The following is a 27,820-nucleotide window of genomic DNA, read 5'->3' on the forward strand; positions in this document are numbered from 1 at the left end:
TTCATCTTTAGGAAGGTGATGTGAGAAGATTGTGTGGTCACCTGCTAGTTTTAGAGAAACAATAGCCCGAACTGAACTTAAGGGGGGGGGGGGTCTGCTTCCCTCTGGAGATGGACAGTTTGTCTTTGTCTAGAGATTTATTGACAATTATCACACAGACTTTTCTCTACAGCACTCCATCAACACCCCTGCGTGGAGAACCGCTGACCCCGTCCTTACATAGGATACCAATGGGGACTTGGATTTTATTAAAAACAAGTCCAGTTAGAAAAGGAGACCATGAAGTCACAGCTGAGTGCATGGAGATGTTCTCCACTTGGGTCCCAGTGGTTGAGGTTCTCCTGGTGGACGATGTCGGGCAGCTGTGGAGTTCTCTGGGACTTTAGTCACACAGTGTAACCTACCCCCCCCTGAGCGAGGCGGCGCTCTGCTGCTCCAGCCACTGGAGGAGGACAAGGAGGAGTAGATCCTAGCTGAGTGTGGGCTCAGGCCCAGCTGGAGCTCCACCCTCTGCCAGGAGGCAGGAGCAGGGAGACGCCTGTTCAGTGTCCCAAGATGCTAGTTAATCAACAAACTAGGTGTCAGGAAGGAGGAAGAGGAGGAGTGGCAGCCACTCCATGATTGTAAAAGGTGGAGGAAGTTCTGAGGAGGATGTCTATGTTTTGGTTTCCTCCACCCTCACACCTCAGTCCTCCCCTTGTTTTAGAAAGTTAGCTAACTACTATCACCCCCCATTGTTCTTCAGCAGTGTGAGGTCGGATGGTGGCGCCCCCCACTGGCCTTGTCACGCAGCATGGCCAGGGCTGTGCTGGAGAAGTCCTTGAGGATGTCCAGCGTCTCCCTCTGCAGCAGCAGCGACTCCTGCACAAACTCCTGCTGGCTCTCCACCAGCAGCTGCACCGACTGCGCCAGCGTCTCCAGTGAGCGGGACACAGATGCCAGCAGCACACGGGATGCCTGCTGCTGCTGCAGGCTCTGTGACGCCAGCAGGGCCACGCGCTCGGGGGTCCTCATAGAAGCCGCTCCGGGAGGGAGAGGGTCCGGGGGGCGCTTGGCCGGGGGGGGCAGGGAGGACAGGGGCAGTTGGGAGCCAGAGGCAGCGCCAGAAGAGGAAGAAGGAGCGGAAGGAGGAGGTAGAGCGTGGGAGGAAGATAGCGGCTGAGAGGAGGCGGCTGCAAACGAGGAAGAAGGGGAGGCAGGAGGAGGAGCCGAGGAGGAGGACGACGACGATGAGGACGAGGCGGGGATGGAGGAGGCGGTGATGGTGGAACTGGAGGGAGAGTGTGACAGAGGAGGAGCCGCTGAGGTCGAGACCGCCTCTGACTCCAGCGGGAAACCAGAAGAGGTGGAGGCCCCGGGGCCAGGGGGCCTGCCGGACGAGCCCGTCTGTGTCTGCCCAGTCCTGGAGTAGGTGTGGACAGGCTTCAGGCGCAGCTGGCTGTCACTGGGAAGGGGCTCCATGGAGGTGGAGGACGGCGTGGGGAGAGAAGAGTTGTATGTAGAGAACATGGAGTCCTCATTCTCATCGAAGTCCATCGAAGGTTCTGTAAGAACAAGGATGGAAGGTTGTACTTCTCAGGAAACCGAACAAACAGAAAGGTGGCTCCAGAGAGGAAAAGGGATGGAGCAGGTCCAGGAAACCCCAGAGGACTTCCACAGACAGAGCAGAATGTTGTAGGTTAGCAGGAAAAAAGACCTTCAATTTGCTCCATTCAGGGTCCCAGACCTTTTCCATCTGTCCTAGAAGTTTCAAATTCTCAATTCAGAACCTGCTTGCTAGAGCACTAAGCTTCTACCCCTCAGAGAAGGAGATCCCTACCTCCGTCATCTGGAAGGTCAAAGTCTGAGGAGGAGTGGAACGGATCGCCTGCAAGAAGAAAGGAACCCGTCAGTACATTTGAGATGTTCTCCTGCTCCAGGAACCTGAAGTTAAGGCCATGTAGGCAGCAAACATCTCCTGTCTCTGGTCTGGTCCAGGAACCGTTTGAGTGACAGAGACCAGAATGCAGGGGAGGTGGAGATATACTCCACCTGAGGTTTCACTCATTCATATTCTCACTGGTAATAGCTGAACATCTCAACTCTGACCAGCAGAGGGAAGAAGCACCTGGTCTTTCCAGAGGAGCAGGTTGTGTGGAGAGGTGACGTTTACCCATTCTCAACCACCGGTCATACCCGCTCCTGCTCCTTATAGGAGAAGCCACACTGGTCACCTCAGATGAAAGGAGGAGGTGGAGCCTCTCACCACCAAGATCTTTCTCTAGTGAGGGGAAGGAGGAGTGGGAGCAGACCGGGGGCTGGAAGTCCTTTACCATAAATCTTGGAAATGTCCTCGTCGTCTGCCAGCTCCGGGTCGCTGTCCCCGTCTGGTCCCAGCAGGGAGAGGAGGAAAGATGGAGCCAGTTGGTTTTATGGTCACCCACATCACTAATACATCTGGAGAGGTTGTGGTGTTTCTAGTCCCTCACCTCCCCTGGGACTCATCATCAGTATCTTGTGAACCATCTTCTCAACAGGGCCCAGTCTCTTCTTGCTGACACGTGTGCCGTTGGGGCCCCTCAGGGCAGCGATGCGGCGCTTTCCGTCACACTTGAGGTCGGCCCATTTCTTCATGATCTGGCGGACCTGGGGGGGACAAGTGGAGTCTAGAGTCTGCGTCAAGAGGAGAAAGGGTGACGCTCAATCTCATTCCCACCCACCACCTACAAGAAGGGAGCTCCTCACCTCCCTGCGGTTCTCTCCCAGGCTGTTGATCTGGTCTGTGATTTCAGCCCAGGTTTGCTTTTTAGTTTCAGCGGACACACCTTGGTTGAACTTCCCTGCAAGAAAGAGGAGACGGTGAGGTGTTTGGGACCTTCTTTGTCTATCTCATCAGGGAAAGAACATGGATCCCTGGATGGACCTTTGGAGAGAGGCACTCCAGAATTACGCCGGTCTGGATGCTCCTGCTGCTCTTTAGGACCCAGAACTGTTGTGCTAGACCATAATTAGGAACTGAAGCAGGTCCGTGAATCTCAAACACAACCAGGTCAGCTGATTTCCATTTTCACCATCTGCCCTCCTCGCATGTTCTATCCTCGAGGCAGAGGATAGAAATGTCACCTACATGAGAACTTCTCTGGTCCTCTACCAGCAACAGACTCAGACTAGATTGTAGGCATTTCGCTCCAGAAGCTCACACTCACTTAGAATGATGTATCTGTTCCTCTTCACTGCCTCCAGCAGAACTCTGACCTCATTGAAGGAGAACCTGGGCTTGGACTTCAGGCTTCCTTTGCCTCCCAGCTTGAACTCTTCGTCGTCTTCTCGCCATGACACAGACATGGCTCCACCCCCTTCCCGGATGGCCCTCTTCTGCACGTCTGGACTCTGACCTTGCTTCCAACCAGGTCAGTCCGGGGTCTGCCCAGGCCCTGGATCACAGAGGAGGAGATGAACCTTCACTGCCAGAACCTTGGTTGACATAGAGCTACGGCCATTGAGGGATCGTCGATAATCCACGCTGAACGACAGCAGATCAATTATTACTGGAGGAACTCAAGTTCTCCCAGCAACGGAGACTAGGGCATGAAGCTCTAGCTTCAAGTGAGCGAGCCATGCAAGGTTCTGACTGCAGATATCAGGAGTAATTACCATACTAAAGATATCTAACTATCTCTGAGGAGGAACCAACCTGGATGGAGGAGGACCTTCAGAGTGTCTGAGACAGACTGGAGTAAGAACCTACACCAATGACATTCTGGACATTCTAGGATGAAAGACTCTTCCTGAATTATATTGGCAGTGACGGACAAGCAACCAGGAAGAGGGTGAGACCACAGAGAACCCTGAGCTCCAAAGGTTGGGACTCCAAATAAAAATTATTTATAGAAAAAGGTTTGACTGGAGAACCCAGAATTTACAGGAAGTGACCCTAAATCTAAACAACAATGATCAGCTGTCAGAACATCTGGCATTTTTTTAAAAACCAAATCAGAAGTGCCTAGCTTCCACGGCATGAAACATTAAGGAAATTAGGGCAAATCATTTATTGTATCGTTTGTCTCAATAAATTGATGTAAAGCATGAAAGTGCAAAACATTCTTTAAACTGAAATGACAACCTATCACTAATTCCAATGTATTTATGTGAAGAAAAAATATATTTAGTTCAAAGACAATTTCAAGTCATAGGATGACTGGGTGAGTTAACCATAATGAACTCTTTGGGTTTGATTTTTTATTTATTCATTTTTATTTTTCCATTTTTAATTAAGAGGCATGTTTTGCTTTAAATCACACAACAATCTGTGAGCGGAAATGGGGTAGTGAGTGCGGAAATCCGTGGCTTTTTCTTACCGCACTACAACTCCCAGACAAATTACAGCAGCGTTGCCTCCAGCCACGTGACCCACCCGCAGCCAATGAAGAGGGCGCGCGTTCGGTCTTTGTTGAGCTCGCGCCCACTTCTACCCCCCACTCCTCAGAAATGGAGCAGCTTCCCGTGTCCGCCATGTCGACTCGCTCCGTGCGGCTCCGACGTCGCTCCGTACGTGCGGCCGGGTGCGACGCGACGTCACTCCTGATCCAGTTTGCGGTCCGCGGGTCACGGCACACCGATCCGATCCCTGTCCGAACCGCCGCGCCCGTCGCGGTTCCCGACCCCCCTGGACTGCGCCAAAGCAGCCACTGATGGGGTCGCGGGTAATGGACACCGCGCCGCCCAGATAGCTAACCGGAGCCGCAGGGTCGCGCCGCCAATGATCCCGCGGAACGGGCTGCCTCAATTCGCGTGAGCTGGCTGTGCGCGTAAGAATCAATGCGAATGCGTGTGAAGTCATTACCGTGGAAAATGGCGACGCTCTGTTCCCTCCTTCCTCTGCCAGTCTCCCGAAACTTCGGACTGACGAGAAGAACCGAACTGCGCAGACTCCGCATGTTTTTTTTTGGTCTCACTCAAACGCGCAACATTTCCCGGCCGCCGCGCGCCCCCCGCTGCCAAGCGCGTGCGCTGCAGCCTGACCACGTGACCGCGCAACTCACGAACTCTGCGCGCAGCCAATTAACTCCAGTATAAAATGCGCAAACTCACGTTAAACCGTCGACAATCATCTAACCATAGCAGCAGCTGCACGCTGCCATGTTTATTGACAAACGTTCGTGACATGTGAAGGTCACCAGAGGTCACCTCTTCACCTGGCTCCTCACAATAAAATACAAGACTTTACTTCTAACAATGTTCAGCTGGCCACTCTGGACCAATCACAACATTTCGCAGACACACACACTAACACAAACCCAGCGCCGCTGTGGCTGACACCGCCAGCCCGGTTTGCAGCTCAACGAACACTAAAATATCTCAGTGTGAAAATCTGGTGTCAAGTGTTCCACGAAGATGTTAGCCGGAGGCTAGGTCACTTTTGCTGATGTCCATCTCCATTGGTAGAGGCAGTCAAAGACCATCCTCGCTTTGCTTCCACCATTTTACCTCCACATGCATGGAGGTGGAGGCGGGAGTTCCACGTCCGGCCGCTGGGCGTCGCCAGAGATCCCCCTCCCGGGACAAACGCGTGTTTCCTTCCTGTATGCAATACTGGACAGCGCCGGCAGAGGGCGTTCCGCAGCGCGCGTTTTCCCGCAATGGAGGAGCTCCGCGGTACATTTTTGTGTTTACACTGGGGTCTCGGACAGCTAGGTGTGGTTGATCTGAAAGTGGGGTTAGGCCTGGACCTCCTCCTTGTGATGAGGAGGAGGTGCCACCATCCCTACGCTGCAGCATTTACCTGTTCCTGCCGATGTGACTCCGCCCCCTGTGGTGCCAGTATCTCTCCTGGGTTCATCAAAACCCCTGAGGCTTCTCCTCCCTCGCGGAGGCAGCGGGATGCCTCCAGTCAAGACATTGGGATGTGCTCCTCAGCGTCACTAGCTTCTAACAACGCATATCCCATTCCTCTGCTAATTCTCTGTTTATTTTGGCTAATTCTTCTCCAAAGTGCTAGCATTCTGAGAAGTGTAGAAACACACAACAGGAGAAGAGCTATACTACTGGAAGGCTAGCTAGACACCACCCTTGACGGAGAAAAAGGTCCTTCACAGGAACCATCAGGAGGCTCCAGAGGATACCTCCCAAGATTTGGAGGTCATCAATGAGATCATCACACAGTCAGAGAACAGAAAGGAGATCACAAGCCAGTCTGGAGGACCCGCCCCCAATCCGCCCCAGCCAATCAGATGGTGTGTATGGAAACATGAAGTCCTATTAAGTAGAAGAGGAAAGGCCGGGGAAGCAGAGGAGGCCTCAATCTCCTCAGCAGCTTTTTGGTCCTTTTGTTGGCGGCGTCCACGATCCTCACGTTGACGTCCGTCTACAGAGAAGACAAACCAGGTTGTCGAACACCTGCTGACCTCCTCCGTTCCCTGCTGCTCACTGTCACAACATCTGCCTCGGTGGTGTGACTCAAATATTTGCCAATGACATCATCAAAACATCTGCCTCCATGGTTTCATCAGAAGGGCAGGTTCTCACTCTCCTGCTCACCTTCTACACCAGCTCTTGGATGTCTCTGTCTGAACCCCAGTGTTTGTGCATGTGCGTGTGTGTCAGGCTCCCTTCTCCTGGATGTGTTGCAGTTGGATGTATGCTGCATTTGGATCATGCTGCCCCCGTCCAGCACCATGCTCTTCAGGTTCCTGATGACACTGACTATATGGGCCAGGTTCTCCTCCATTTTATCCACACGGGCATTATTGGTTACCCCGCAGCAGACCCCCCAAGATCAACAGGGACTTGCTGTAGAAGGTGTGTCTGTGTTGCTTGTCCAGCTACCTGCTGGTGGAAAGGTGGCTGCTCACATTACATGTCACTCTAGAGCTCAGTAAACACACACACAGCAGGCAGCAGCTCCACCTGTGAATGTATCCTCTGCTCATCACCATCTGCTTCTGCTGCTCCAGCCCCCCTGAAAACTATATCTGGTCCTGGGGCGAGGCCCCGCCCCCCACCGCCGAAGCTGTGGAGATGAAGCTGCAGGGCAGGATCAGACAGGAGCCTCATAGGAGAAATTGTGGGGGGGTTCTATCTTCCAGCAGGAAGATAGGGGGCCTCGTTTTCATCTTCTGCCACGGACCACCTAGCGGCAGGTGTGTTTACCTGTTTGCCTTGAGGACCAGAACACACACCTGTCAATAACATGTCATTCACATCTCCACTGCAGGACCAACGCTGAAGGATAGACAGGAGGAACTTTGGCCTTGTAAGCCTGTGATCCACCCAGAACAGACTAGGACCATTGATCACCTTGAACCTCCGAACATGTGTTAGGATGCAGTTTTGTGAAGTGGATAAAGGTCCATTCTTCTGCCATCCAGGTCTAGCTGCTCTGTCACCTGATGGAACCTGGTCTGTGCTCCAGGGTTCAGGTCCCTGAAGATTTTGCGCTGTAGAGAGCCAGGTTCTTCAGCATGGAGGCTAGCGCTGAACATTCTTAAAAGCTCTGGGGGTGATCAGAGAACCTCGGAGAACCACACTGCTCAGGCTCTGCTTGAAGGTAAACCCTCCACCCACTCAGATCACCCTGACGTGCATCCCATAATAAACACATGGGTGTTTGTGCTGCCAGGACTTCGAGGAGGGAAGTGGCCATTGTTACCTCCTTGGTGGTCCAACATCATCAGGGCTCTGGTCCCAGAGCCGTTCTTCTGATGGGAGGAAACCCACACTTTACTCACCAGCACACCCTTTACACACCCTTGTGTGTATGTGTGTGTGTACCTCCACCAGATGCATCATCTGTCGTGTACTCTCCAGGGACTAGAAGATAAAAACAATGACCTTCACTGGAGGGATGAGGTCTTCGGATCATCCATCCTGGACCTCCTAGTGAGAAGACGAACTGAACCATCTTAATTCCTTCATTCTTTTAATCATGACCTGCGTTCTCGTGTGTGTGTGTGTCAGGTACATTAATAGTCAGCTCAATACTCTGAGCTTAAACATTCAGATGTCTTTCACCTCTGGACCAGAAGACTGACAGTCTCCGTTCTGGATACTAGACTGAGAGCTGGTTCTCCCACAAGGATAACCTCCCGCTGCAGAATGGTCTGCTGCTCTGTAGAACCTGGTATCAGCAGGTTCTCTAAGCAGCCCACTGGACTGAGACCTGAGGTTCTGGAGATGAAGTCCAAACTTGAGTTGGTTCTGGATGTTCCTCCAGCAGCTCCAGGAGCTTGTCTTCAGACACAGCCCCAGCACATCTGGACCCACCTCATCTGTGATCCCATTGGCTCTCCTATGAAGCTCCTTGATCTCTGTCAGTACGAGCGGAGTTAATGCCATGTTAGGCTGTGTGTCTGTGCTGGTTCTGCTGGTTCTCGCATCCGTGGAGCAGAAACACTGAAAGATCATCAGTCCTCCTGACACACACTCACCTGCATTAACCAATAACTAACAAACCAGCTCCTAAGTAGAATTAATCAGAAACGATAAGCTGTGGCAGACATGAGAGGGTGTGGCCTCTCACCCCATGGGACTAATGGTCGGGGGGCGTGGGTAATCCAGGTATATATGGCCGATCCCGGGTGTTCAAATTCTAGTTGTTATTTATTGGTGTTCCAAATTAAAGAATCAAACTCTTTTATGTCTCTGCCATTATTTAATTGCTGAAACCCCACATTTGTGACTCCGAACTGGGCATGTTTGACTCAGATGAAGTGTGCAATGCTCTCATCTATGGCGCCCCATCCTGCTCAGCCGGACCAGACTGTCATGGCTGTCTAGCTGCCAGAGTTTTGGCAGAGTGCCCGGTCGCTTGGTTCCAACGGAGGCGGAGGCCATTTTCCACCTGCGGGGAATTTTGTCAGAGGATGCCAGGTACTTTTTGATCGTTACAGCACTGTACCAGCAGACCAAGAAACGGGCCATGGACCTGTTGCGCGACCCTCTGCGGCGTGGCAAGTATGCCGTGTTAAGGGAGTTCCTACTCCGGAGGTATGGGCTGTCTGTTACGGAGCAGGTGGACAGGCTGTTCTGCATGCTGTTTGCCAATGTGCACCTGGGGCACCTAACTCAGGTTTCCCACCGCTTAGCCGACCATGGCCTCATTATCAACCCGGCTAAGTGTCAGTTTGGTCTTTTGGTGATTGATTTCTTAGGGGACTGCATTTTCAATGCAGGGCGCAGTTCCGTTGCCATCGATGGTGCAGGCAGTGACTGATTTCCCACGTCCGGCGTCAGTCAAGGCGCTGCATGAGTTCTTGGGCGTGGTCAATTTTTACAACCGTTTCCTCCCTCATGCTGCCCACCTCCTTCGGCCATTGTATGAAGCTTTGTGTTCCAGATGTGCGGAGGACAGGGTTGACTGGACTTTGGAACATGTTCAGGCTTTTGATGGGGCTAAGCGCGCCCTGGCGAATGCGGCCCTCCTCGCCAATCCTGCGCCCGCGGCTCCCATAGCATTGAAGACTGATGCGTCTGATGTGGCAGTTGGGGCTGTGGTCAGACAGCGGGTGACAGATACCTGGCAGCTGCTTGCCTTTTTTAGCTGCAATCTGAGGGACAGCGAACACAAATACAGTGTTTTTGACAGGGAGTTATTGGCCCTTCATCTGGCTATGCCGCACTTCTGTTTTCTTCTGGAGGGTCACTCCTTCACGGTGTGGATCACAAGCTGTTGACTTTTGCCATGTTGAGAGTTGCCGAGCCGTGGCCTGCCCGCCAGCAGCGACATCTCGCGTCCATTTCCGAGTTCAATACGGACATTAGGCATGTCGCTGGGAAGTTAACCCTGTAGTAGATTGCTTGTCGCGGGTTCTCGTCTGCCCTGTGCATGATTGATTTTGCAGCTATGGTCACCGACCAGCCCAGTGCACGGACGTCCTCGCCCTGCGGTCGTCGAGTACGGATCTCGTGCTAGAAGATGTGGCTGTGCAGGACGGTAGCTCCACCCTTCTCTGTGACGTCGCTAGTGGCCAGCCCCGACCGGTGGTTCGCGAGGTTTGACAGTGTTGGGTTTTTGACTCTGTACACTCACTCTCACACCCGGGAGACATTGATGATATTATAGAAGTTGATCAATAGTACAAGGTAATCAATAATAGAACCACTGATGAACAGGATTGTCTTCAGAACCATAAGAACCAGGCAAAGTGTACCATCCCACAATTAATTCTTCTCCAACCTGCTCCAGATCCAGCATTAGCTTTCAGACCCAGGAGGAGATCCACTCCCAACAGATCAGTGTGTGTGCGTGTGTGTGAATGAGTGAGTGTGTGTGCATGTGTTTGCGTGTGTACACGTCTGTGTGATTGATCAGAGACAGATTCTGATTTGTTTGCTGGGTTTATTAATAAACCTCTATCAGACCCCTTAAGCCCAGTCCCTTTATCCCCATGCTCTTCCCCTCTGTTTCCACCCCCCACAAAGTGTCCCTGTCTGCACGTGTTTGACAGAGGAGTCTCAATCCACACACCTGTGATACCCTGCCCCCACCGCTCGCCATGACAGGAGGCTGTACTTTTGTCTTGGAGGTTGCTGGGGGCGCGAGGGGCGTTACCATGGCAACAGGGTGTTTGAACAGAATTGCATGTCCATTAGTACACAATAATTTGATCTGGGAGGTATGGGGGGCTTCAGTCGGGGCTTCAAGAGTACATGGTCAGCTGGAGCCACTGGAAGGGTGAAGGGACAAGAGAGTCAGGCTTACACACACACAGACAAACACACTCACACACACACACGGTAACAAGAAGTGAGTGGAGCCTTGTACCTCTTTGATGTCCAGGCTGATGGAACCGTTGTTGTCCTTGTCCAGAGTCTTAAAGGCTCCTGTGACAGCACACACACATTTGTATTGTCAAAGGAGACAAATATTTGGAGATCCATCTGTAATAGCTAACAATAATATTAATTTATATATTCTCTTCCCACAATAGAATTATACCGTGGGGACAAAACATAACCCACTGACATTTAAGTTTGTTTCAACATGCTGTTCTTTATCACTCCAGCTGCTCTTCCTATTCATCCATTCATTGTCTTTACAGATGGAATGATGGTCCACAATCTAGTTGGTCGAGGTGACTCATGTGCCCACAAGATGGTAACTCATGGGAACAAGGTGAATGTCTGACATGAACGAGGTGTTCATCACATTAGAGCATAGAGGCATAAGACTGGAGCAGAAGTCTGAGAGTGATGAGAAGTAATGGAGGAGTGGTAGAGTGATGAAGGCATGATGAAGGAGACTCACTGCACATGGCGTCCAGTCGCACCAGGCAGCCAACAAAGTTGTCAAAGTCCATGTCCCCGTGCTCATCGCTATAGCGACGGACAATTAGTTTATAGAGCTGGTCATTCAGAGGGAAGCCTGCATGCGTGCACAAACCCACACACAAAAAAACAGGTGTTGTGTTCTTCTCTACTTACTCCAGAATGTCCATGAATATTTGGTTATAACTTATTATTAATCCTTTCTTTTAACAGGAGACTCAGACTCAGACACACACAACACCTGCAGCTTGGAAGGCCCTTGGCAGCTCTCTGGAGCAGATCACTCCAGACTGATCTGTATCCCACTTCACATAGACTTTCTGCAGGGAAAGAAATGAAAATAAAAAGAGTTTTAGTGTTTGAAGGAAGTAGGGCCTGCACCCCAGCTGCAGGGTGGTCCGCTCTTAGGTCACTGATTAACACATGACCATTAAATACACGGAAAATATAGAACAGTAAGGAGAATTAAATGAGAAATGAAAGGGTCTTTGTATTATTATTAGGATTATTATTATTATCGTAAAGTCCTTACTAAACAATATTCTCAAGGGTAAGCTTTTAATACAATCAAAATAAAAACTCATTACAGTTCTCGGTGAACCAAAGTAAGGACATGCAACTGTTTCCTTCAACAGAGCTTTGAAGCTTACATACTGTACAGAAAGACACAGTACTATCTACTGAGTAGTTCTTCCATACTCTAACTTCTGCCATACTCGGGAAGTATAAGCCGCTCAGAAGAGAGAATGGGAGACGGCTGAGCACACCTGCCACTTCTTGATATTCTCCCATAGGTACTTGAACTCGTGGAAGCCCAGTTTCCCCGTGCTGTCACTCTAGAGGCCGAGGGAGTCAAAGGTCAAACTCACACATCTGGTAATGCTCTCTATTGCCCGGGAATTTCAGCCTACCACCTGAATCCCACTGAGGCTGTTACCATGGTTACCAGCTGGTGAGGCCTCACATCCAGAGATACCATGTCAAAACACAAGTGTAAAGAATACACAAAGCATACAGAAAGTATATATCTAACAGAATATGACCAATTTAAAAATCTAAAGGTCATCAAGTTGTTAATGTTAAATGGACTTATCGTTGTAGTACTCCTGTGCATTATAATGTGCGGAAGGATACATCCATGACAGCGACCATGCTGCGGCAGGATTCGATGCTGAATGTTGCTGGAACGAAATGGATTTGACCAATAATTAATAATCAAGCTTTATCCTGAAATCTTAACTTTACTGCAGGTCAACTCATGAGGGGATGGTTTTGTAGTTAAATACATGGAAACACCTAACAGTACACACACTGTCGCGTATAGAGAAGATGCAGTACAGAGGAGTATTACCTTCAAGAGGCTTAAAAGCATAGGCGGCCCTACTCACAGCAGCCAGCACAACTACAAACAATCTATTGGAAGTGAAAATACTTCATTACAATTCTAACAAGTACTTCATTTCAAGCCAAATGTACTGGAGGACCCTGGGACTTGAAGAGTATTCACAAGTATGCAGAAGTACACCCAAGTACTATTCTGTCAAGTTCATCTCAGATGAATCATCTTCTTGGTCTGATGTGTGTGAAAATGGAGAAGATGTAGGAATGCGATGGGGCTTATTGACGGCACCAAGTCCACCAAAGGACAGAGAGGGTCTCAAGGCGCCTTGCCTTGTCTGTCTAGGAACCTCCTTCGCATCACAATAAAACACAAGCACACTTACTGTTGGGAATAACTTTGTTGAGAATGTCCATCAGCTCCTTGGGGCTCACCTCCATATCCTGTGAGAAGACACACACAGACAAATAAACACACAGACAGCTTTATAGGCAATTCAAGTCTTTTATTGTGACGGGGTGGCACAATTAAAAGAATGACAGCTTCATAAAAAAACAAACATTTTTGTACTAACACAAATAGAGCAAAGACTATTGTCTTTGGCTGGCCTTTGATTGACATGTGAATGTGTGATGGGTAATAGGTGAAAATTGACCACTGCCATAAAATATTTTGAAAGAGAATTCCAGTTGCCACAATTTTTACTTCACTTTTTCACTTCAGGTTTTTTGAATTATTTTACCTCTCTTTGATGACACTAATAAAAGTGAAGCTTTGATTATGTAAGGGATGTCGATTATAAATGTGATTAATTATAAATATAGTCCTTTTTCAATTGATATAAAATGTGTGACATATGTGAAGGTTTGTTTGGGTTTTTAAAAAATAATGACAAGTGCATTAGTTTCACTTGATATCCTCACATTCTATAATTATGAGTATTATTAGTATTATTTAATAGTTATATGCTTTTATATTGAGACAGCTCCCCATCGCTGGTCCTTGAATCTACTTCCTTTATTTTGGCCTTTATTTTGAAAATATCTTCGGCGCCTCTTCCTAGGCTACAGCGCTGCAAGGAAGTAGCTTGAGTAAAGAGATAAATCAACGGCGAAAACAGGAGGGAAAATTAAAAATGAGAGCTTTAAATGTGGCCTTGTCGCATGCTCCTCCGCACGGAAAACACGCTCAACGTTTCTATGTGACTTTTTGTCGCCGTGGTGAGCTGTGGTCTGTGTCCTAATTCCGATTATAAGCACATTTCCAGTTCTTTTATTCATATTAGGTACTAGCTTAATGTATGTTGGCCTTAGCTCCAGAAATAGCTAGCCCCGTTCCTAGCCATTAAATCTAAAATCACCACTTTGAGAATCTGTACACCAACCCCTTCCGTGTGTATTGCTGAAGTTTGCCTGTCAGCCTAAATACCAGATCTTGTCCATAAATTAGTGTTGTGACCAAACTGCAACAACAGGTTTTGGCAGTGGCCACCTTCGGCCTCCTCATCCTCACTACTGATTCAGAGGGAGGCCGCCTGCGTCTGGGAGCTGGTCTAACCGGTACACACGCCCTATTGTGACTCACAAACACAGGGGGCGGAGGTTCGGGGGCAGAGCACCGCCCTGCCTGGAATGTGGAGGAACCTCCGAGGTGCAGAATTCTTCCACTGACAGTAGGAAAGGGCCCAGCTGATTTTCCAAATAAGAGCCTGTTTGTCGGTGTTTATCCCTTACCTCCGTCCTGGATGTCCAACAGGAAGACCACCTCGCTTAATTTGAAAAGGGTAAACAATTAACTCACTGTCCTGACTGTACTTTGGCAGCAAAAAAAGACAAATATAAATGAAACACTATTTCTGACACTGTTATTTGTGAGAAGACTTAAAGGCCTTCTGCAGTTGAGATGATCAAGTCCTAGCGTCTGGATCTAAACGTCTGATGGCATGTTCTGCTCATCGCCTGCACAAAGATTCCCACAACCATGATGGAGGATCTCCAGTGAACCTCCTGCATGCTTTTGGACTGTGGAAGGAATGTGGAGGAACCCCACAGGGAGAACATGGAGACTCCACACAGAAAAAAGCCCCCTGTGGGAATCCAACCAGTGACCTTCTCAATGTGAGGAGGAGGCTCTAACCCAGGGGTGGGCAAACTATGGCCCGCGGGGCCATATCGGGCCCGTTGGTCTTTTTAATCTGGCCCGCCGAAGATTGGTACACAATTCATACTTGATGTGAATGATTGGATCAATGAATATGTTAGCTAACACAGGAGATTATTTCATTTTTTGAGCTACTTGAGAACACTTGAGAATTATCCTTAGCTGAATGACACAGATTGGATTTGTGATTTAGCCTTTACTGTGGACATACTGATACACATGAATAAGCTGGATGTGAAGCTATGAAGAAAAAACTGGTTTGTGCATGAAATGCAAGCAAATGTGAGAGCCCTCAAAACCAAGCTGGTTTTATTTTCAAAGCGAATGTCAGACGAGTCTGATATGTACTGTTAATAAATGTGTTTTTTTTTTTCATTATATGAATCGTTTCTTGTTCTGAGCCAGCCCGTTTGTCAAATTTTAAAAGTCAATGCGGCCCCTGAGCCAAAAAGTTTGCCCACCCCTGCTCTAACCCCTGTTCCTCCATGTTGTCCATCATGTGTTCATCCCTATGCAGTGACTCAAGTAGCAGTGTGACTGGTTGGAGAAGATGTTCAAAAATCTTGCCTCCCTGACATTCCAGGAGAAATGGGGTCAGATTTCAGGTCTTGAAATCATTCTCAATTAATTGAAGTGACTGATGAGAAGCTTTAGAGAATATTTGTTCCTATTGATGATTCTTAAATAAATCTGACTGGACCTCTCTGGCTCTGCTCTCCTAAGGAACTCCATCATGGACAGGGGAAGGTGCATAACCGGCCTGACACGGTGAGCTGGAACAATTCAGCCCTGGATGGGTGGGGTTTGGAATGCAGGCGGGTAAAGCCTCCCAGACTCTTAAGGGACACGCGGTGGGCTGGAGGCTCTCCAGGTGAGTCTCAAAGAAACAGACTGAAGATGCCACAGTTGCCTACAATCTTGTAGCCCTCGGCTTGAATGTCTGGGTTCTTTGGGTTCCCCTGGAGACCCTCACATTGTTACTATCTCCTTGTCAGCTCTCCCTATTCCTCTCCACATTCTGGAGGATTATCAGGAAACATCTCCCTGTTGTGATTTTTATGCAAGTTCTAGAGTTTGTTGGGGTTGTTTTCTGATCAAACTAATGATCAAACATCCTTGAAGTAATTGAAACCCAATTATTGTGAAGAAATGACCCCACTTCTACCCACTCATGACCTCTGTGGTCTCCATGACCCTCATGACAAACCCTGATATATCAGGCTTCACTCACGTCTCCAGCCAGCTGGTTGAAAATCCTCCGAAACTTCTTCTGCTCGTCATTCTCCTGAGCTTCTTCGAAGTGCAGCGGTCTGCGTGGAGGAGGCTGCGCACGCACACACCCACACGCGCACACACACACACACACACACACACACACACACACACATAAAGAGCCTCTGTTAGGTCACACAGTGGTTGTGTTTGTTGCTTCGCCAGCTTCTCTCAGAAAGTGAACCTTTTACACCGAGTCTCATCTGATCTTCTGCTCCTAAGAGCAACCACCTTTTCAGGATCTTCTGTCACAGACTCTGACCTGTCTGCTTCTAATCATCTATTTATTTCAGGAGGTCCTTCACCATACACCCAGAGCTAACAGAAGTCTGAAAATATGGAAGTCAATGCTGACTGAATTGATGGAGGGAGCCAATTGGAAAGTGACAAAAATCGACATGTTTGAAATTTCGCCACAGTGAGATGATTGAGAGGATATTCTATTCTGTTGAGAAGAACCAGAGGTCTGGAGATAGCTGCAGTAAGCAGTTTGAGGTCTGAGCTTCTGAGGCTTTAAGACAGCTGCTACTCACCGGGTTGGAGGGGATGAACTGAGCAGGGTCGATGTTGCTGCAGGGTTAAATGCGGGACACATGGTTAGCCTAGCTTTGTATCGGTGGGCTCAGATAGAGAATGTTAGTTCTCTCTGATCAGAGGGTCCCGGGATGGCTCACCTCACGATGTTGATGATCCCCCCGATCAAGTTCTTTGCCAGAAACATTGTGCCCACTCTGGAAAACAGGAAGTGAGGATGAAGAATAGATCCGTTCCGTAATATACCCTCTTTCTCTCCTGAGAGCTTTCAACTTGCTGGTTCAGATCCAGTGGAACCTGCAAGGAGCCACCCCATTCCAGACTCTGCTGGATTATAGTGAGACCCCCTCCCAATCTGGATTATTCATCTCCATAGTTCTTCAGGATGTTCTTCACCGAACGCCTGTGGTCCTACCTGACTTGGACTGGGCTTCCTGGTGAAGCTCCACCCCTCCTATTGTTGAAAGAAAGTTCACTAAAAAGGCTGAAACCCAGATGCTCTGGGGCCCAACTCAGATCCTGGATCTGGATCTGCAACTGGCTTTCCTCTACATTCCTCTACAGACACCTGAGGCTGCTGGGCAGGTGTTTGTTGACCTGTGGGTGAGGAGAGCCCCACCCATGTCAAAGTGTGAACCACGCAAGAGTGTTAGTTGTGTTAGTTGTGTTAGTTGTGTATGTGTGTGTGTGTCTGTCTGTCCTAAGATGTAGGAACTAGGTGGGTTTTCTGGGTTCAGACACAAGATGTGTCTGTCTACCATATGATCTCTATGTTTCCATTTCAGCCAGGGTTCCTATGTGACATTCCACCTGGAGACAGAGCACATTCAGAGAACTCCTCATAAGATTTGGAGTTGATCACTCTCCTTATTGATCCCCTATGAGCTCGGCCACCACGCAGCTCTCTGATACTGCTCTGTTCTGAAGCTGTTCGAACCTCCAGAATTTTCGCCTCTGCTCTGCCTCCATTTGTCCTCTGAGGAGACCAACCCTCTGCAGACCTGCTACTGGGTCTAGTCAGCATTTACTCAGCGTGTACTCTGACTAACACATATGACAATGTCCAACTACATTTTTTTGTGTGCCGCGTGTATGTTCATCTCTGGTTCAGAGTGAAGACTGCACTCCTTCCTCAATTGAACCTCAAACCCCTGGGAATCCAACCGGCCCCCGGCCAAGGCTCAGTTTTCCACAGTGACACCCACCTAGTAAGAGTAACGGCCAGGACGGAGAGGAGGCAAGTCGGGACGGGTCTACTTACCGAGTTCCAGCAGTTCCGGACGGAAGAGAGACCAATGAGGATTGTGAGGAAGCTGTGAGAGGAAGAGCGATTGTGGGTGAGAGAGAGGAAGGGAGGAACGCAAAGAGAGCGAAGCAGAGAGAGAGAGAGGCTGGAGGGAGGGGAAAGAGACACTCCCATTGCCACAAAAACACTAACAAAAAAAAGGTCCAAGTTCCATGTCAAAAGGTTCCATTTCAATGCATCATCATAAACACTACCCAACACACACAGACACAGACACAGACACAGACACAGACACACACACACACACACACACACACACACACCGGTCCCAACACCCATAAGCTAGAAAAGCAACAGCTTGGTGCTGCGTTCAGGAGCCAGGGGGGGAAATCAGACAGCAGTGTTCTCGGGTCTCAAGTTGATTTCTTCTTGCAGCTGACAATGCCAGGCAGTGTGTGTGTGTGTGTGTGTGTGTGTGTGTGTGTGTGTGTGTGTGTGTGTGTGTGTGTGTTCATTCCACACTAGTGGGCATGAAAACACATCAGTGTCAATGATCAAAGTGGACACGGAGGGTGGTTCCAGAACCCCACCCCAGACGGTCTTTCTGGTTTAAGCTGCTGGGGCTTGGGGCCATGTCTGGATGAGTGGATAATGTTATTCACTCGATAACATCATTGAAAATAACTGACTTAGTGAACAAGAAACGCAACAGTGATGGCAGCTGGGGTTTCACTGCCCTCCAGTGGTTAGGAGGTGGACCTCGACCTGTGCTTATTCGTGCGTTGCCTCCCAGCAGTCGGACAACTAAGAACAGCTAGAGGGAACTGGCTTATTTTAACAGAAAAAAACCAATTAGCAGAAATGATCAATTCCCTGAATTCATATTATTAGATTTAGGTGGTGTAACGGGATAAAAATACAATGGAGAACGAATATGACGTAAGCCTGATAGTACAACAGGTAAAAGACGGACTGGATGAATAATCAAGTCTCCACAGTCGGAGAGTCCGTGGCCTAGCCGAGAGCACCGAGAGGGTGGACGGGTGAATGGGTGAATGATGCCGTTTCCCTTTTGAGAAAAAAATGAGAAAGATCAGAAAGAAGAAGGTGTTGCGATCTGTAGATACAGCTTCATATTCATATCTATTACTATTATCTATTATCTATTACTGTTATGTTTTTTTACTTGAAACTCTGGCACAACAATTTCCTTCGGGATTAATAAAGTTGTTCTCTCATACTATTCCGCATCATATACATGTATATGATGTATAGTGTGTAGTACACCCTATGTAAATAACTTATAACAGTCTTATAACAGTCTAATCACTTATAATAATTATAACAGTCTTAATGTCTTTGCAACCCTGCAAAGGATTGACTCGATGTCCCGGCTTCGCGTCAACATATGTCATTGATATTTTATTTAGGACCGCTGGTTGGCACTGCGAGTACTGATCGATCGATTGATTACTGAATGATTGTTATATGTAAGCTGTATTCTGCTTTCCAGTCAGACACTGAGATGCTTCTTTGTCCTATAAAAGCTCCTATATCGTGGCATGCTTTCCCAAACGGCAAGAGATGAAGAGTTGTTTAAAATGTCGATGTAAAAAGAGGAAAGACCGGCTGATCCCCAGGTGCGCTCGCGCTCACACTTGACGACGTCACCCGAAACCAGGAAGTGCCCCGCAAGTAGTGAGTTGTCGCGGCGCTGAGCTCCTTCTTCTCCCCCTTTTTCTTAACCCCCTCGGTCAGATGGGTTCCGGGGGTTCACTCCTGGCTGGGACGCTGCTCTTGCTGGCGCTGGTGGTGCTGGACGTGCCGGTCGGCGCCGTGTCCGAACCGGGGAAGTGGGTCGTGGACGTCGACAGTGTGAGTTAGCTGTTTGTTTGTAATGGGGCTACATGCTAACACCCAGGGCCTCCCGGATTCTCTCCGGACCGGACGCCCAGCTGAAGGTGTCACCGGGTGGCATCGACCCGCTCGGGCTCCGGTCCGCCTGCAGAGCCGCCGGGCCCACGGCCACCGAGCAGGTCCGCGCTGCTAGCTTATTAACGTTAGCAAAACTCGACGAAGCGCCTTGGAAGCGTAAGACGTCGGACGCGTTCAATGACCGGAGAACCGAGAAACGGGTCAGAAGCAGGGGTTCTGTCTGACAAACATCTCGCAGCCGCCCAGAAACGACCCGAAGGACATCATCTCGCAGTTGATGACTCCCATGGCTTAGTGAAGGTCTCATCTCGTGTACTCTCCTCCCTCCAGGCGACGCTTAACAAGCAGTCCCTCTTCTACTTCTCCAAAGTTTTGTTTGAAGGCACCGTGATCCACGTCAGAGGTGAGTCCCGCTCCTCCCGTCCACACAGGCCCGTTCCCACTCCTCTTTTGTTGCATCCCATCAGTTCATCTCAGCTCAGGTAGATTCTTAGCGCCATTGTGCTCAGAAATGAAATCTAGTGAGGGACTGCATGGAGGTGCATGGGTTCGACACTCCTCACAGCAGAAGGTCTCTGGTTGGATTCTTGCAGATGGCCAGATGGCCTCCTTGTGTGGAGTCTTCCTGTTCTCCCTGTGTCTGCATGGGGTTCCTCAGGGCTCCTCCCACAGTCCAAAATCACAGGTTGATTGGAGACTCTGAATTATCCAGATATGTGAATGACAGGGTTTGCATGTCTAAATGACACTCTGCGATTGGTCCAGGGTGAACCCACCTCATGTCCATTCACAGCGGGGATAGACTCCACCCCCCACCCCCCACCTCCGGCTGCCAGGTGGGGGATGAGCAGAGGAGGTGATGAATGGGCAAATGAAGTCAAATTAATCTTTGATTGGGGGTTGTAAAAATAATCTATAAAATATCCCAGAAATTCAGTGAATTAATAACAGCTAATTAATTGTGTGTATGTGTGTGTCTTCTCTCCAGTGGTGTCCGAGAACTGTAACGCCGCCTCCTCCGTCCAGCTGAATCTCTCCTGGTACCTTAGGAACTCACACTGCTACAATGAAGTTCTTCTCATGGAAGTGAGACAGGAACCCCTCTGTACATCCTGGTCCTTCATCAGCCCCCCAAACATCCTGGTTTGTGTCTGCAGGCGCAGAAGGTGAGCACCTACTTCAAGTCCACAGACGTCCTACTGGAAGGAGGGAGTGGCTTCTACAGTTTCCACCAGTATCCTGTGGTCACCTGTGAGCCGCACCTCAAACCCAACACGGTAACACACACACACACACACACACACACACACACACACACACACACACACACACACACACATTCTCAATTGTCTAACTGTGTGTGTGTGTTGTTGGAAACACAGTTCGGCCTGGACGTCTTTCAGAAGAAAACCCGTCTGGCAGAAGCTCCTCAGCAGCAGGTGAGAAGGTCCCCATCTCCCTCTGTCCATCTCCTGTGGATTCCGGATTGTGGGTAACTGAAGTCTGTGGTGTGTGTTCCAGCCCATTACACCGGCCCCCTCCAGCAGAGGCCGCAGAGAGCTGCCTTCCCTGAAGGCCCAGGTCTGAGCAGCTACACACCCCACACCTACAAAGCTAACAGTGGTGTTCTGTCTGCAAATCAAGAGAAGCACTTTCCAGGCTGCTGTGGAGGTTGGCTGCAGTCGCCAGCCTTCAGAATAAAAGCTCCTTTAAGCTCTAGAACTTGACTTCCAACATACTGAACTTCCAATTGATAATGTTGATTGGCGTCACTGATCGCCAGTCAGTCAACTGGAGCTGACTGACACAAAATATTAGATTCAAATCTCCTGTCCTGGGAGATGTTTCTCCTCACCCCCTGTCTCATCACCCATCTGCTCCTCAGGCCGATGCCCCGTCAGAGCTGGGTTCGTCTGCAGCGCCGGCAGAAGCAGCTGCTCCTCCTCCACAGGTCAGTGTGGAGGCTGCTGGGTGGGGCACTGACCTTCAGTGGTGACAGGGAACTGACTGATAGTTGTATTTAGCTCAGTGGTAGAGCGTACGCTCCGCATGTATGAGGTCTGGAGTTCAGTTCCCTCCCCTGTAAGTTGCTTTGGTTAAATGCGCCTGCTAATGGTCAGGAGATGGTTCCTTTGGTAACTTAGCAGAGAAACAGCAGATGTCTGGTGAGTCAGGTGGTCCAGGGCAGTTTGAAGCACCTTACTTCAACATCTACAGTTTGAAGGAAGCCAACTTCTGTCACACGTGTGTTTGTACTGTTGAATAATCAAAGCGTTCATGTTGTCCCGCTGACCCTGAACTGGCTGCCAGTGGCCCATCCTCAGATAAACCCCTAATGTATGGTCTCTGCCTTGTGGGACCCCGAGGGGTGTCGCTACATCCAGTGGTGGGGGCTAATGCGCTCCCTGGTGGTGTGGTTTCTGAACTGCAATTCATTGCTCCAAGTTGGAGCATCTTCTCTTCCGAAGGGATTAGGAACCTGCTCTCTCAGAACAGAACAAAGAAGTACCTTCATGTAGAGGAGAGTCATGTGACCCCCCCCCCCCCCCCCCCCCGCTGTCTTGTTCTGCAGTCCGCTACTCATCCTGTGGATGCTGTGGCTGAGGCCTGGGAGGATGGACCCTACATGTTCATCCTGAACATACAAGAAGTCAAAGACGGCCAAGCCACAGACCCTTCCAGGCCCTGGAGTGTACAGCGTCAGTACACACACACACACACACACACACACACACACACACACACACACACACACACACACACACGAACACACACGTGTGTAGGACGAGTTGATTATGACTGGAAGTCTTTGTTGAAAAAGGTAGTGACACCCTGGGCCCGAAGGGTTGTGACTCTTATGTGTGTTTACAGTTCAGATCAGCATGAAGGGGCCCCGTGACTACATATCAGCCTCCGAGTGGCCCCTCATGGTGGTAAGACACACACACACACACACACACTCTCTCTGCTGGTATGGGATCATTCAAAAAAATGTGAGCAACGCAGCACAGACTGACTGCAGGGAGTAGAAGGTGAAATAGCACCCCCTGTGGCGTACCTTAGAAAAGGAGGGATGAATTACTTAAATCCTCGCCTTGCCCTATGCTGACAGGTGTGGGCTCTGTGTTTGCAGTTCTACATGGTTATGTGCATCATGTATGTATTCTTGGCACTGCTGTGGCTGCTCCTGTCAGCCTGCTACTGGAGGGACCTGCTGCGGATCCAGTTCTGGATCGGCGGGGTCATCTTCCTGGGCATGCTGGAGAAAGCTGTGTACTACGCCGAGTTCCAGAGCATCCGCTATGACGGATTGTCAGGTAGGCGGTTTTGCGGCAGCGGTGCTGATGCAAGGTGCTGTGGGCCGACCTGTTGTAATGCATCCTCCTGCAGTCCAGGGGGCGGTGGTGTTCGCTGAGGTACTGTCTGCTGTGAAGAGGACCCTGGCCAGGGTGCTGGTGATCATCGCCAGTCTGGGATATGGCATTGTCAAGTGAGCCTCGCCTCTGCCTCAAGATCCGGCTCTAAGGAGAGCAGCAGCATTTAAAGAAATGCTCGACGCTGGCCTGGGGGCAGGAAGTGTCAGGCCAGCAGAGCCTCTGATTGGACGCTGATGGTGTGGTTTCCATCCACAGGCCCAGGTTGGGGGCGCTGCTGCACAGGGTGGTGGGGGTGGGTCTGCTCTACCTGGGTTTCTCTGCCATGGAGGGGATTCTACGAGTCACTGCAGTGAGTCTCACATACACTGCAGCACACTGTGTGTGTGTGTCTGTGTCTGTTTGTGTGTGTGCGTGTGTTTGTCGAGGAGGACAAATGTTAAGCCGATGTGGTGGGGGGTGTGAGTCCAAGATGGCTGATGGCCAGGGAGCTTCAGAGGAAGTTCAAATTTAAATTACCTTTATGCAGTGCAGAAGACATTTATCTGTGTGTGTACGTGTATTTCCAGTGAAGATCCTAATAGAGCTGTGTTTCTAACCTGTGACCCCCCCATTCCTCCTGCAGGATCGAACTGCCAACACCAACAGTCTGTTACTGTGTAACATAGCGCTGTCCTTCATCGACTCCTGTATTGTGTGGTGGATATCCTTTACCCCAATCTCACACACTCTCAGAAGGTCACAGGACATGTTTGGAGGTTCATTTACTTGTTAACTCAGCAGCACAGTGCTTGTTATATCTCCTCCCTGGGTTCTGTCCATGTCCTCCTCCCTGGGTTCTCTCCATGTCCTCCTGCCTGGGTTCTCTCCATGTCTTCCTGCCTTTGTTCTCTCCATGTCGTCCTGCCTTCCTCCCAGTCCACAAACAGTCATCAGTTCAGTGAAGACTCTAAATTGTCCATCAGTTTGAGTGAGAGGGTGAATGGCTGGATGATTGACAGCTGATGTGTTTAGCGCCACCTCCAGCCTCAATGTCCTTCCAATGGCAGGAGAGGTGGGGTTCACGTTAGAGGTCCACACCCTCCATCCACCCGAACCAGGTTGTGAGAGCAGATTCAGCCAACCAATGGCACCATTGATCTGCTGATTTTCTACCGACTGAGGTTGCTGCTCACCCGTGTTCTAAAGCCACTTAATATTCTCAAGGCAAAGAACATGCAGCTGCAATGCGACCTCGGCATTCCCATTCGTTCTCTCCTTGGTCCCTCTTCCTCTCACCTTCAGATGAACCTGCTGCCTGCTCTCCTCTCCTCTGTAGGCTGAAGAAGATGTCATCCTCCTGGCCACCATGCCCCTGGCTGCACTGGACTCTGCCCTCTGCTGGTGGATATCCACTTCGGCACCCCTTCCCTCAGCTGCATGTCCTCCTCCCTTTGTCCGCTCCTCCACCTTCTCACTGTGGTTCCTGTCCGGCTAGCGCTCACTGAGGTTCCTGTCCGGCTAGCGCTCACTGTATTTGTGCACGTGGCTTGTGCGTGACCTCTGTTACGCTCAGATCCTCTGATTAGCTCCGGAACCAGCAGAACCTTCCTTGACTGTGTCCCACATCTTTGTGAGCCTGGCTCAGACCATGAAGCTGCTGAAGCTGCGGAGGAACGTGGTGAAGCTCTCGCTCTACAGGCATTTCACCAACACACTCATCTTTGCAGTCATAGGTGTGTGTGTGTGTGTGTGTGTGTGTGTGTGTGTGTGTGTGTGTGTGTGAGTGAGAGAGAGAGAGAGAGAGAGAGATGGATTCTTCAAAACTTGTGTGCTTGTTTTCCAGCCTCCATCATCTTCATCATCTGGAGCTACAGGACCTTCAAGGTCACCACGTGCAAAACTGTAAGTAAAGAGAGATGGCCACCTCTGTTAGCTGGCAATGAAGGAAAACAGTGACAGGCTGAAGGAGTGGAAGAGGAGGCCCTCCTCCTACTGTGATCCACGGCTAAATGAACTGATGATAGAGACGTGTGCCAATCAGTATCCGTCCATCTGTCCATCCGTCCAGGACTGGAGGGAGCTGTGGATCGACGATGCTTTCTGGCGCTTCCTGTTCTCCATCATCCTGTTGGTCATCATGTTCCTATGGCGACCGTCAGCCAACAACCAGAGGTGGGCAGTGTGTAGGTTTACTCACCGCTTGTCAGAGGCCACGTCGTAGTTCTAAGTGTGTGTGTCTCTCAGGTATGCCTTTAGCCCCCTGGTGGATGAAGAGAGCGAGGATGAGGAAGAGAAAGAGCCAATGATGAGTGAGGCCTTCGGTCAGGACATTTCACTCTTCGTGTGTGTGTGTGTGTGTGTGTGTGTGTGTGTGTGTGTGTGTGTGTGTGTGTGTGTGTGTGTGTGTGTGTGTGTGTGTGTGTGTGTGTGTGTGTGTGTGTGTGTGTGTGTGTGTGTGTGTGTGTGTGTGTGTGTGTGTCGGAAGGGGACTCCTTGGATTAGATTATAATCTGAGAGTGAGGTCCAGAGTTGCACCTGATCAGCCCAGAGATCTAGATTTCACTCTCAGATGTTCTTCACAAGATGATGCATTATGCATTTCCGTCCTCCTGTGAGGCTCACTCACAACATCTTTGTGTCTCTAGAGGGCATGAAGATGAGGGGCATGAAGAACGAGGCCAACGGGGCTGCCAAAGCCTGCAAGGCGGTGAGTGTATAGAGTGTGCATGCGTTATACTAGCAGGACAAAGGTTATCAGTGACCTTCTGAGCATGGCATTAGAACAAGATTACAAGAGTCTTGATACAGGAGTTGAATGGAGTATCCTTCTGGCAGGATGAAGATCTGAAATGGGTGGAGGAGAATATCCCGTCCTCTATGGCCGATGTGTAAGTGGCCAACAGCTGGACTTGTGAGTGTGTGAGAGAACTTAATGTGTGACGCAGATGATCTGGTTCTCCACAGTGCCCTGCCACCGCTGCTGGACTCTGATGAGGTGAGTCCTCCTGCTCTTCCTCCTGAGATGAGAAGACTGATTGATAGGTGTATTGATTGACACATCAAGGTCTATGGGTTTTCTCCATGTTCTCCCGCCTTGGTTCTCTCCATGCTCTCCTGCTTGGGCTCTCCCTGTGTTCTCTCCACATTCTCCTGCCTGCGTTTTCTCCTGGTTCTTTGTCTCTCTGAAGGAGAGGATGAATGATCGGATAATTGACAGCTGACAGTACAGCTGAACGCCCGCCCCTCAATTGGGATTGTCTCCCAGACCCTGTGAGCAGGAGACATAGATGATGAGACCCTTCTCCCTGCTCAGTCTGTTTGAAAGTAAATATCCAAGCTTGAAGACATGAGACATGAGACATGCCCCCTCCTGCTGTCAATCAAATCCAGTCCTCTAATCAGCTGCTGCGTCCGTGGATCTCAATCTTCACCTTCACCTTCTCCGTGTCAACTGTGTTCTTCTGTGGAACTTAGTCACAGATGGTGTCTCCAGAACGTCAATCACCTTCAACATCATCACTTCACATGTGTGTGTGTGTTTTTAATCCCTTGCAGGAGATCATGACAACGAAGTTCGAGATGTCCAAGATGGAGTGAAGAGAAGGTGCAGTAGTCTGAGACCGAGGTGATGGACAGGTGAGCTTTGTGGCATCTGGGATGAACCTCCTCCTCCTCCCAGAGATGGATCTTGGCTGAGAGAAGACGAGAGGAGCTATTTTACAGGAACCTGCCCCTGCTTTTACTTTACATTCATATGAACCTTCCGTAGATCTTCTCCAGGTTGTCACATGGGCCATCTGACCTGGCTGTTGCCATGGCAGCAGCCCGCCCCAGGTTGACAGGATTCTGAGGATGTGGATGTTTTGGTCAGAGCAGAGGAGGCTGGTGACCCAGATGTTGGGTAGTTCATATGTTCACGGGGTCTCTGGGAGGTTCTTCTCTTCCTCCTTGGACTCCCTGGGGTTTCCCCACTTTTACCTGAGAAGATCCTGAACCTTCAGACTGGAGGGCGACACCTCGGACTTGGATTCCAGGATGGTTGAGAGCCTGTTTTTAAATATTTTCTAAGATCTTCTTCAAATGTTGTGATTTTTATTTTTGACATAAATAAAACTCTGGTTTCCTTGTGACATCCCGCTGGTCTCAAGGTTCTTCTCAGGTGGACCTTGGGAGTCTGCTGTTTGGATTCACCCTAATGTGTTTATCTAGGATGTCCTGGTTGCTTGGGCTACTGGTGCAGGCAGTCATGTGTGTGTTTGCCGTTTGGATGAGCAGAGGTCTAATGAAGAGGAGGTACTGGGCTCCTGGCCTCCGGACAGCGGTGGAGAAGAGGAGAGGATTCTGTGAAGGTCTAAACCAGGGGAGCTCACACTTTTACAGCATGTGAGCTACTTATAAAATGACAGTCAAAATGATCTACCCACAACAAAAATGCAAAACATTCTTTATATGTACAATGTATGTGGGTGTACCTTGCATTACCGCATGAACCAATACTGCACAACACAGAATAAGTATGTACACTTTTTGTCATTATCTAAGTTCACTCTGATGACTTGAATCAGCCAGGGATGCATAGTCCAGACAGTTGCTGCTTACAGCCAGTCTTATTAACGATGACATGACTCACCCGGAACGATACTTCGGTCGCAGCTTCCGCTTTTGAATTATGTTGTGTGAAAAGTGACTGCTGTCCGAACAACTGGGATTCCAGTTCCTTCACCTTTCTCTTTC

At 49.7% G+C, this 27,820-nt stretch overlaps 3 protein-coding genes across 7 annotated transcripts; 1 reads left to right on the forward strand and 2 right to left on the reverse strand.

Moving 5' to 3' along the window:
* Nucleotides 1-118: 118 nt before the first annotated feature.
* On the reverse strand, nucleotides 119-4,974 carry LOC147235537 (uncharacterized). The gene is made up of 7 exons (XM_086177654.1): nucleotides 4,823-4,974; nucleotides 3,186-3,413; nucleotides 2,725-2,819; nucleotides 2,469-2,625; nucleotides 2,313-2,366; nucleotides 1,820-1,867; nucleotides 119-1,544 (listed from the first exon to the last, which is right to left on the reverse strand). The coding sequence occupies exons 2-7, from the start codon at nucleotides 3,322-3,324 to the stop codon at nucleotides 742-744; spliced, it is 1,296 nt and encodes a 431-aa protein (XP_086033780.1). The 5' UTR covers nucleotides 3,325-3,413; nucleotides 4,823-4,974; the 3' UTR covers nucleotides 119-741.
* A 5,321-nt stretch (nucleotides 4,975-10,295) lies between these two features.
* LOC147235538 (calpain small subunit 1-like) lies at nucleotides 10,296-18,050 on the reverse strand. Its single transcript, XM_086177679.1, has 11 exons — nucleotides 17,811-18,050; nucleotides 16,690-16,746; nucleotides 16,549-16,585; nucleotides 15,975-16,067; nucleotides 12,969-13,026; nucleotides 12,379-12,425; nucleotides 12,012-12,080; nucleotides 11,486-11,564; nucleotides 11,225-11,341; nucleotides 10,742-10,800; nucleotides 10,296-10,643 (listed from the first exon to the last, which is right to left on the reverse strand). Exons 2-11 carry the CDS (start codon nucleotides 16,734-16,736, stop codon nucleotides 10,617-10,619), a joined length of 633 nt encoding a protein of 210 aa, XP_086033805.1. The 5' UTR covers nucleotides 16,737-16,746; nucleotides 17,811-18,050; the 3' UTR covers nucleotides 10,296-10,616.
* Nucleotides 18,051-19,480: 1,430 nt separating this feature from the next.
* Nucleotides 19,481-27,218, forward strand: LOC147235539 (Golgi-pH regulating cation channel). Of its 5 annotated transcripts, XM_086177590.1 has the most exons (22): nucleotides 19,481-19,670; nucleotides 20,061-20,133; nucleotides 20,719-20,816; nucleotides 20,888-21,007; nucleotides 21,113-21,169; nucleotides 21,252-21,311; nucleotides 21,616-21,681; nucleotides 22,303-22,429; nucleotides 22,602-22,663; nucleotides 22,864-23,047; nucleotides 23,121-23,220; nucleotides 23,363-23,456; nucleotides 23,730-23,807; nucleotides 24,711-24,819; nucleotides 24,930-24,988; nucleotides 25,155-25,258; nucleotides 25,331-25,407; nucleotides 25,732-25,793; nucleotides 25,922-25,974; nucleotides 26,051-26,081; nucleotides 26,642-26,722; nucleotides 26,856-27,218. In XM_086177590.1, the coding sequence occupies exons 1-21, from the start codon at nucleotides 19,554-19,556 to the stop codon at nucleotides 26,681-26,683; spliced, it is 1,773 nt and encodes a 590-aa protein (XP_086033716.1). In that variant the 5' UTR covers nucleotides 19,481-19,553; the 3' UTR covers nucleotides 26,684-26,722; nucleotides 26,856-27,218. The 5 variants fall into 5 exon arrangements, with proteins under 5 accessions (XP_086033716.1, XP_086033709.1, XP_086033730.1 ...); XM_086177583.1 differs by having other exon boundaries at nucleotides 26,642-27,218; XM_086177604.1 differs by having other exon boundaries at nucleotides 25,331-25,395; nucleotides 26,642-27,218.
* Nucleotides 27,219-27,820: the final 602 nt, after the last annotated feature.

The sequence above is a fragment of the Fistularia commersonii genome, chromosome 3, assembly GCF_037954325.1.
Source record: "Fistularia commersonii isolate RoL2024-O1a breed Wild chromosome 3, RoL_Fcom_v1.0, whole genome shotgun sequence".
Taxonomy (NCBI): Eukaryota; Metazoa; Chordata; class Actinopteri; order Syngnathiformes; family Fistulariidae; genus Fistularia; species Fistularia commersonii.

What these genes read in the sequence shown, in the direction of transcription:
- LOC147235537 (XM_086177654.1), bottom strand. Translation starts at nt 3,324, where the DNA reads ATGTCTGTGTCATGGCGAGAAGACGACGAAGAGTTCAAGCTGGGAGGC. An exon ending in GGACATTTCCAAGATTTATG is followed by an intron (nt 1,868 to 2,312) that starts GTAAAGGACTTC and finishes TTCTTCTTGCAG; the next exon opens with GCGATCCGTTCCACTCCTCC. An exon ending in TGACCTTCCAGATGACGGAG is followed by an intron (nt 1,545 to 1,819) that starts GTAGGGATCTCC and finishes TTGTTCTTACAG; the next exon opens with AACCTTCGATGGACTTCGAT.
- LOC147235539 (XM_086177583.1), top strand. Translation starts at nt 19,554, where the DNA reads ATGGGTTCCGGGGGTTCACTCCTGGCTGGGACGCTGCTCTTGCTGGCG. An exon ending in CACCGTGATCCACGTCAGAG is followed by an intron (nt 20,134 to 20,718) that starts GTGAGTCCCGCT and finishes TCTTCTCTCCAG; the next exon opens with TGGTGTCCGAGAACTGTAAC. An exon ending in GGATTCTACGAGTCACTGCA is followed by an intron (nt 23,457 to 23,729) that starts GTGAGTCTCACA and finishes TTCCTCCTGCAG; the next exon opens with GATCGAACTGCCAACACCAA.
- LOC147235538 (XM_086177679.1), bottom strand. Translation starts at nt 16,736, where the DNA reads ATGTTTCTGGCAAAGAACTTGATCGGGGGGATCATCAACATCGTGAG. An exon ending in TCAACCAGCTGGCTGGAGAC is followed by an intron (nt 13,027 to 15,974) that starts GTGAGTGAAGCC and finishes GTCTTCTCACAG; the next exon opens with GATATGGAGGTGAGCCCCAA. An exon ending in TCAGCCTGGACATCAAAGAG is followed by an intron (nt 10,644 to 10,741) that starts GTACAAGGCTCC and finishes TCACCCTTCCAG; the next exon opens with TGGCTCCAGCTGACCATGTA.